This window comes from Tupaia chinensis, unplaced genomic scaffold (assembly GCF_000334495.1).
Source record: "Tupaia chinensis unplaced genomic scaffold, TupChi_1.0 Scaffold150288_1, whole genome shotgun sequence".
NCBI lineage: Eukaryota > Metazoa > Chordata > Mammalia > Scandentia > Tupaiidae > Tupaia > Tupaia belangeri.
In genome coordinates, this window is record NW_006210128.1 from 815,068 (window position 1) to 824,941 (window position 9,874).

Consider the following 9,874-nt stretch of genomic DNA (forward strand, 5'->3'; position numbering starts at 1 on the left):
TGGCCATGCCACAATCCCTTCTCCTCCATTCTCCTCTCGGGATCGTGGACACGCATGCTCACGCACCTGGTGTGAGTTTTAAGCCACTGGGTCCAGGACATGAACCGCAGTCTACTATGTGGGAGTTCAGCGACATAGCCATTATGCTAATTGCTTGTCCCTATGGTTTCTATTATAAACTTTCAGTCAACCATTAGGAGTAAACACAGAGGGGCTGGCAGGTGGATGGTGGTTAAAGGCTCTGGACTCCCACACAGCCAATAGGGGTTTGAGTCCCAGACCTGGCAGCTTTCCTCCTCATTTTTTGATAATAAATAAATTAAAATAAATAAATAAATAAATAAATAAATAAAGTTAAATAAAATAGTTATTTTGGGGGAAAAAAGTAAGCACAGAAATGTGAGATTCAACTGTACAGATGTGAAGGGTTCTTCTCCTTCCAAATGGGCACAAAATTGTTTTTTACTTGCCAGAGGGCACTGGACTCACTACAGAGAGACAGAGACAGAGAGGGGGAGTGGAGAAGATGCCTCCATTGGGGCGTGATCACACTGTAACCCCTTCTCCTCCATCCTTCTGTTTTGTCAGAATTTGGGGCACACACGCACAGGCACCTGGTATGTTTTACAAAGAGCCAGGCTGGGACGGGTACCACGGTCAGTCATGGGGGTCCAGGTCCCTTACCCAGTAGGCTGTGGGGCCAGTCTATACACAATATTTTTTATTGACTTGATGTTAAGGTGGACCCCAAATACCAGCAAAACAGACTTTTCTGTTGTCTCTCACCCAGCAGAGTATAGATATTTTTTTTGAGAGGTTTTCGCTATAGGGCACGTGTGCTCGCCAGACAGACAGAGAGAGACAGAGAGACAGAAAGCGCGAAATCACCCCCCAGGGGGGGATGGCCACGCCGCAATCCCTTCTCCTCCATTCTCCTCTCGGGATCTTGGGCACGCACACACATGCGCACGGCGTGAGTTTTAAGCCACCGGGTCCGGGATGCGAACCGCGGTTGACCACGTGGGAGTCCAGCAACATAGCCATTATGCCAACTGCTGGTTCCCTGGAGTATAGATCTATAAACGTAAAGAGATTACCAAATGGCTAGACAATAAAGCCAATTCCCAGTCATCATTGCCACCATCCATTACTGGCCACAAATGAGCCAAAGCAAGGACCAAAGACAAAATTCGTAGAGAGGAGAATTAAAACTGAAAAAACAGAATATCTACAAAGGTCAATTGCTATCTTGGTGGGAGACTTCCAAAATCATTAAAAGGTTATTTTCACTAAGGGGAAAATAATGACTCTCATGCATGCATAACATAAAAATCTACATGTTGAAGATTTCATTTAACTCATAATGAAGAACCGATGAGATTCAAATGATGCATGTAGATAAAAAATTTTGACGCGCATGTGCACATGAAGGCAAAGCCCACCTTTTCAGTCGGCGAGAAAGTCTGAGAACCTCCTCCTGCTTGTGTATAGGTGAGAATTATTTCCCATTGCTACTGGTTAGCTCCAGTTACAGTGCTGTAAAACAGCTCCCACAGAATCGGACAACGGGGAAGGGGCTGGTTAAGGGGGCTGGACTGTATGGTTTTCCACTGAAGCACATTTTCCCTCTAGTAGCTGGTATTTCAGTTAGGAGAACCATTTGGAAGGATTGTGAACAAGCGCCATGCCCTTAATCCTGACATGGCACCAAGCAGCTTGAACCAACCCCACAGAGGGCTAGCACAACTGCTTCTCCCTTCTTTCCAAGTCATCGGACACACAGAGTACCGTCGGGGTGGAAAACCCTGGGTTAGCGTCAAAGCTGGATCGGAGTATTGGTTCCCATCATGCACTTGCTCCGAGGAGCTAACCCAATTATGTAACTCCTCTGAACTTGTGTTCTCTCTTTTTTTGAGAGTTTTGTTTGTTTGCTTGTTTTCTTTTGTTTTCTATAGGGCACATAAGTTTACTGAAGAGACAGAGAGAGAAATCATCCCCACAGAGAGGATGGCCACACTGCAATCCCTTCTCCTCTGTTCTTCTCCTGGGTTCCTGGGCACACATGCACACATGTGAGTTTGAAGCCTCCAGGTCTGGGACTTGAATCATAGTCGGCCATGTGGGAGTCCAACAATGTTACTACCACACCATCTGCTGGTCCCTCCATTTTTTTTTTTTTTTTTTTTAAAGAGAGTAAGATTTTTGCTATAGGGTACATTTGCTTTCCGGAAAGACAGAAAGCAAGAAATCACCCTCCTGGGAAGATGGCCATGCCGCAAGCCCTTCTCCTCCAGTCTCCTTTCAGGATTTTGGCCACCCAGCATGAGTTTTTTGTTTGTTTGTTTGTTTGTTTTATTGAACTTCATTTATTATTATTACTATTATTATTTTCCAATTTAACCAGAGAGAGAAAGGGAGAGAGACAGAGAGAGAAAGTGAGAAAGTAAGCCACCAGGTCTGAGGCTTGAACTGTCGTCCACCATGTGGGAGTCCAGCACCCTTAACCACCTCACCACCTGCCAGCCCCAAACCAGCATGAGTTTTAAGTCGCCAGGTCTGGGGCTCAAACCACAGTCGACTACGTGGGAGTCCAGCAATGTAACCATTACTCCATCTGCTGGTCCCAAGTCTCTCTTTTTTTCACTTGTGAAATGGGAAGAATAAAACCTATCTTACAGGATTATGAGGATTAAACAAAATAATGTGTGTAAAGCACTTAGAATGGTGCCTGGCAAACAATACAAGTATTTAACAAAATATTGGGGGTTTTTTTGTAAGTTATGATGTGGTTTTGCATAGAAAAACATCATGACTTACCTGATGACTTAATATAGCTACTAACTATTGATATATGACACTTGGTAATAAAAATCACCACAATGGGGCCAGCAGGTAGTATGGGGGTTAAGGCGCTGGATCCCACACGGCTGACTGCTCTGTTTGAGTTCCTGACCTGGTGGCTTGAGAATCACACCAGGCGAGTGTACATGTGTGCCCAAAATGCCAAAAGGAGAATAGAGGAGAAGGGAGTGCGGCGTGGCCATTTTCCCTGGGATTGTGATTTCTCACTTTCTCTCTTACTCTGTGGTGCCATATAGCAAAAACAACAGGAAAAAACAAACAAACAAACAAAAACCCACCAAATTGTTCTTTACAATAATACTGGGACCAGCAGTTAGCATAATGGCTATGTCACTGGACTCCCATGTAGTCAACCACAGTTCACTTCCCGGACCCGGTGGCTTAAACTCACACCGGGCACATGTGCGTGCGTGCCCAAGATCCTGAGAGGAGAATGGAGAAGAAGGGATTGTGGCGTGGCCATCCCCCCTGGGGGGTGATTTCTCGCTTTCTCTCTCTCTCTCTCTCTCTCTCTCTCTCTCTCTCTCTGTCTTTCTGGCGACCGCACGCGCCCTATAGCAAATACCTGTTAAAAAAAAAAAAACCATTAATACTTGTGGTCATTCTCAGACAGATGTATGAACTCCAATAATTACAATGGTCCTTTCCATTTGATCGTAAATAGGACACGTACGTATGCATCATTTTATTTTCTTCTATGTCCGAGTGAAGAGTTTCATCCACATATGGATTATGATATGTGAGCATAAATATGTGCTTGTGCTTATCACAGCCAGTAGTCCTCAGAGTCTGTATTCACACAAAACCGATAAAATGCCTACAGATACTAACTCCTCAGTTTTGTCACCTAGTTTTGTCACCTAGTCCATTGGAAATCCTTTAGCAGATCAAGATTGTGCTTGTGTAGCAAGTGAGTGTGAATCAGTATGTACAATTGTCTTTCAATTTTTCAGTTTTGAAAATTATACTTGTATGGGGCCAGCAGATGGCACAGTGGTTAAGGGCTCAAGACTCCCACATGGCCAACTGTGGTTTGAGTCCCAGACCTGGAGGCTTGCTTTCTCATATTTTCTCTCTCTCTCTCTCTCTCTCTGTGAAAATATTAAATTAATAATAATAAATAAATACGTTAAATAAAACTATTTTTTTTAATAAAAAGGGGGTTGATAGATAGATACCAAACCCTGGTATGGTAGTTGAGGCACTGGACTCCCACTTGGCTGACCATGGTTTAAGTCCCAGACCTGGTGGCTTGCTTTCTCACTCTCCCTGTTTGCCCCTCTCTGGTCAAAATTGAAAAATAATGATAATAAATAAAATTAAAAATAAATAAATCTTTAAAAAAGAAAATTATACTTGTAATAAAAGACAAATAAAAACAGATAAACCACAGAAAACAGAAATTAAAATTAATACCACTAATTCAGTTCAGGTACTAACTTTTCTGTGTAGCTGATGACTACCAGATCTTGAAGATACATGCTGTCAGAAGCAATAGGGCCTGGGACTGACAGGTGGCAGGGTGGTTAGGGTACTGGACTCCCACATGGTCAACCATGGTTCAAGTCCTGGACCTGACAGCTTGCTTTTTCATTTTATTTATATCTATCTATCTATCTATCTATCTATCTATCTATCTATCATCTGTCTATCTCTCATCTACCTATCTCCTTCTGGTGAATATGAATATCTGTACCCTAATGCAAATTAAAAATAGTAATAATGATAATAAATAAAATTGAATAAATAATTCTTAAAAAAAATAAGAAGAAGCAATAGGATGTAATAGCTGAAGCATGCACTGGCATTAGATTCCTGGAGTGCAATTTCTGCTCCATCAAATAAATAACAATAAGGTTTCAATTTTCTTCTCTGTGAAATGAAAATAACAAGAAAGCTAATATTTAGGTTTATTATAAGAATACAATTTTTAAAGAATTATTTTGTTTAACTTTGTATTATTATTTTTGTTTTATAATTTGACCAGAGAAAGTGAGAAAGAGTGAGTGAGAAACAAAGCTGCCAGGTCCAAGATTCAAACCACAGTCAGCCATGTGGAAGTCCAATGTCTTTAACCACCACACTGCCTGCTGGCCCCCTGAAAATAATATTAAATGAGATGATAGTGCTACAATATTGGGTTGTTGGAAAAGTCACGATGCACTTTTGCATGGAAGAACATAGAAAAATACATCATAACTTTTCCAACAACCCAGTACTTAAAACAGTGCCTGACTCATAGTAAGCACTCAGTAAATGCTGGTTGCTTTTGTTGTCATTTTGGAGCAAACTTGAGTGGTGTGGCAGTTTTTGTAAGTGACCTTTGAGGATGTCCTGAATATCCCGTATCTTTACTTTGTTATAGTCGGATGAATCCTTGTCTGTTTTTAAGGAAGCCTCAACAGATCCTGTCAGAGTGCTCAGCTGGCTCCGCAGAGACCTGGAGAAAAGCACAGCAGAGTTCCAAGATGTTAGGTTCAAGCCTGGAGAATCATCGTTTGGTGGGGACATGACCCCCTCTGCAGACCCACGCAAAGGTTTTTCAGTAGACTACTACAATACCACCAACAGGGGGAGTCCTGGGAGATTGCATTTCGAGATGACCCACAAAGAGAATCCTCCCCAGAGCCCCAGTGCCCTGCCTGGTCATGGAAGTTCGGTAGATGAAGTCTCCTTCTATGCTAACCGCCTCACAAATCTCGTCATAGCCATGGCCCGCAAGGAGATCAATGAGAAGATCGACGGCTCGGAAAACAAATGCGTCCATCAGTCAGTGTACATGGGAGACGAGCCCGGGCCCAACAAAACCCTGAGCAAGGTGGCATCAGAGCTCGTGAACGACACCGTCTCTGCGTGCTCCAAGAACGTTAACCCGGAGAAGGCTCCTGGCTCTGGAGATAGAGCCTCAGCGTCATCGCGGAGCCCCCCAAACTTGAAATACAAGTCCACTTTGAAGATCAAGGAGAGCACCAAGGAAAGCAAGGGTCCAGATGACAAGCCTGCCTCTAAGAAGTCTTTCTTCTATAAGGAAGTGTTTGAATCCCGGAACGCAGGTGATGCCAGAGAGGGCGGAAGGTCCTTACCTGGGGAGAGAAGGAAGTTTGGGGGGCAAGAGAGGCCCGATGACTTTACCTCTTCCGTCAGCCAAGGGATCATGACCTACGCCAACAGCGTGGTCTCTGATATGATGGTCTCCATCATGAAGACGCTGCGGATACAGGTGAAAGACACGACCATTGCCACCATCCTAGTATTAGTAAAACTTATAAAAAAATTCTGTTTGACACAGTAGACATGAGGGCCAATACTCAACTTTGAGCATGTTTCTTAAATTCCAAACTTTTTACATCTCATGTGAAATATAAGATAATGAAAGCCAGATAGTGTCTATTCCAAGTGTGTCTCCTGCTCAAAGAGGCCAAGAAGGGAAACTGGTCACTTAGAATCACACTGAAGGGTGCATCAGGAGAGTATATATGTGACTGCATGAATTGGGATATTAGATCTTTTCTGAGTATTTACTTCTCTATTGAGAATTCTAGTCTCTTCAATGTCTTAAACAAAGCAAACAATTATGTTAACCAGAAAGTCGTTGTTACTGTTTTCTCAGGACTTTAGGGATGATCTTCTTACAACTCTGGCAGCACACGCTGCACACTCCATTAAGGTGCAACAAAATTGACAAAAATATAGTGGAACCGGAAATGGCAACTGCAAAGTGATTCACAGGTCCTTAGACGCCCCTCAGTCAATTTCTAAACTTGAAGTAACTTTCTCCTTTGTCGTGTTTAGATAATCTTTGAAAACTTGGATTATTTGGGGGTTATTATTAGTTTATGAAAGCTGAGTGCTTCCTTTAGAGAAAATAGCAAAGGGACTATCTTGCTTTATAGAGTAAGAATAGAAAATAGGAAGTCAGATTGTAATAGCTGTTAAAGAGCAGGACAGCTATGTCCAATATGTAAGGCCTGCAGAAGATTAAAGTGGTCCAAAGATATCAAGCAACACTAGACATTATTCTGGACATTTAAGTGAAAAGAAATCAGTGTTTCCCCATCTACTGAAAAGGCTGCATTAGCCCAGTTCTCCAATTCAGGTGAGAAATCATGGTGTGCTAGGAGGCAATGTGGTAAGCATACATAATACCAAGTTTTTTTTAACTGTATTTTATTTTATCACCTTTTAAAAATAAATTATTATTTATATTAATTGTACATCTTTGTGGGGTACAATATGGATTTACAAATTATGTGTGATAATTAAATCAAACATATTACCATATGCATTGTATTCAACAAAGGATTGTATTCAACAAGGAGTATATAAAAAATGTACCTTCAATTTTTGCTTTACTAATTTTTCCTTTTTTTTTTAAGATATATACATAAGATTGGCATCATCTCTTTTTTCCACTCTGTTGTGGCATAATAACAAGTTCTATAGATGATCTGTAAAATTGCTATTTGAAACTCCTAATTATTAAAGTAAGGAAAGATTTGATAACTACATGATAAGGAAATTTACATTTATTGAGTTCTTTATATATGTTATTAAATTTTATCTTAGCAACACTTTGTCCAAAGTAGGCGACTAGAGAAGGATTCCAAAACTATAAAAGATGATGCTTTGAAGATAGCATGATTATATATAGAAAACCAAAAATAATTCATGAAAAAACTCCTAGAGGTGGTAAATGAATTCAGTAAAGTCACAGGACACGAAATTAATATATACAAATCTATAGTTTTTTATACAGTAATAATAAACAGCAGAATTGAAGAAAGTGTTTCTATTTACAATAGCCAAAAGAAAAAGCTAAAATGTAGAAATAAATCTAACCAAAGAAGTAAAAGGTTTCTATGAAGGAAACTATGAAAAACCAAAGAAACTGAAAATGATTCCAAAAAATGCAAAGATATCCCTTATTCTTGGATTGAAAGAATTGATATAATCAAAATGTCAATTCGGATAGTGGTTATGTCACTGGACTCCCACTTGGCTGACCATGGTTTAAGTCCCAGACCTGGTGGCTTGCTTTCTCACTCTCCCTGTTTGCCCCTCTCTGGTCAAAATTGAAAAATAATGATAATAAATAAAATTAAAAATAAATAAATCTTTAAAAAAGAAAATTATACTTGTAATAAAAGACAAATAAAAACAGATAAACCACAGAAAACAGAAATTAAAATTAATACCACTAATTCAGTTCAGGTACTAACTTTTCTGTGTAGCTGATGACTACCAGATCTTGAAGATACATGCTGTCAGAAGCAATAGGGCCTGGGGCTGACAGGTGGCAGGGTGGTTAGGGTACTGGACTCCCACATGGTCAACCATGGTTCAAGTCCTGGACCTGACAGCTTGCTTTTTCATTTTATTTATATCTATCTATCTATCTATCTATCTATCTATCATCTGTCTATCTCTCATCTACCTATCTCCTTCTGGTGAATATGAATATCTGTACCCTAATGCAAATTAAAAATAGTAATAATGATAATAAATAAAATTGAATAAATAATTCTTAAAAAAAATAAGAAGAAGCAATAGGATGTAATAGCTGAAGCATGCACTGGCATTAGATTCCTGGAGTGCAATTTCTGCTCCATCAAATAAATAACAATAAGGTTTCAATTTTCTTCTCTGTGAAATGAAAATAACAAGAAAGCTAATATTTAGGTTTATTATAAGAATACAATTTTTAAAGAATTATTTTGTTTAACTTTGTATTATTATTTTTGTTTTATAATTTGACCAGAGAAAGTGAGAAAGAGTGAGTGAGAAACAAAGCTGCCAGGTCCAAGATTCAAACCACAGTCAGCCATGTGGAAGTCCAATGTCTTTAACCACCACACTGCCTGCTGGCCCCCTGAAAATAATATTAAATGAGATGATAGTGCTACAATATTGGGTTGTTGGAAAAGTCACGATGCACTTTTGCATGGAAGAACATAGAAAAATACATCATAACTTTTCCAACAACCCAGTACTTAAAACAGTGCCTGACTCATAGTAAGCACTCAGTAAATGCTGGTTGCTTTTGTTGTCATTTTGGAGCAAACTTGAGTGGTGTGGCAGTTTTTGTAAGTGACCTTTGAGGATGTCCTGAATATCCCGTATCTTTACTTTGTTATAGTCGGATGAATCCTTGTCTGTTTTTAAGGAAGCCTCAACAGATCCTGTCAGAGTGCTCAGCTGGCTCCGCAGAGACCTGGAGAAAAGCACAGCAGAGTTCCAAGATGTTAGGTTCAAGCCTGGAGAATCATCGTTTGGTGGGGACATGACCCCCTCTGCAGACCCACGCAAAGGTTTTTCAGTAGACTACTACAATACCACCAACAGGGGGAGTCCTGGGAGATTGCATTTCGAGATGACCCACAAAGAGAATCCTCCCCAGAGCCCCAGTGCCCTGCCTGGTCATGGAAGTTCGGTAGATGAAGTCTCCTTCTATGCTAACCGCCTCACAAATCTCGTCATAGCCATGGCCCGCAAGGAGATCAATGAGAAGATCGACGGCTCGGAAAACAAATGCGTCCATCAGTCAGTGTACATGGGAGACGAGCCCGGGCCCAACAAAACCCTGAGCAAGGTGGCATCAGAGCTCGTGAACGACACCGTCTCTGCGTGCTCCAAGAACGTTAACCCGGAGAAGGCTCCTGGCTCTGGAGATAGAGCCTCAGCGTCATCGCGGAGCCCCCCAAACTTGAAATACAAGTCCACTTTGAAGATCAAGGAGAGCACCAAGGAAAGCAAGGGTCCAGATGACAAGCCTGCCTCTAAGAAGTCTTTCTTCTATAAGGAAGTGTTTGAATCCCGGAACGCAGGTGATGCCAGAGAGGGCGGAAGGTCCTTACCTGGGGAGAGAAGGAAGTTTGGGGGGCAAGAGAGGCCCGATGACTTTACCTCTTCCGTCAGCCAAGGGATCATGACCTACGCCAACAGCGTGGTCTCTGATATGATGGTCTCCATCATGAAGACGCTGCGGATACAGGTGAAAGACACGACCATTGCC

At 41.2% G+C, this 9,874-nt stretch overlaps 1 protein-coding gene across 2 annotated transcripts in view; it reads left to right on the forward strand.

The window, feature by feature from the left end:
* Positions 1-9,874, forward strand: part of AKAP3 (A-kinase anchoring protein 3) — a 39,640-nt gene that overhangs the window by 14,708 nt on the left and 15,058 nt on the right. The window contains exon 4 of one of the 2 annotated variants that reach the window (XM_006172025.2): positions 5,228-6,108. In XM_006172025.2, the coding sequence (XP_006172087.1) occupies positions 5,228-6,108 (881 nt within the window). The remainder of the gene's footprint in view (positions 1-5,227; positions 6,109-9,874) is intronic. The other variant, XM_006172026.2, reaches the window with a different exon arrangement.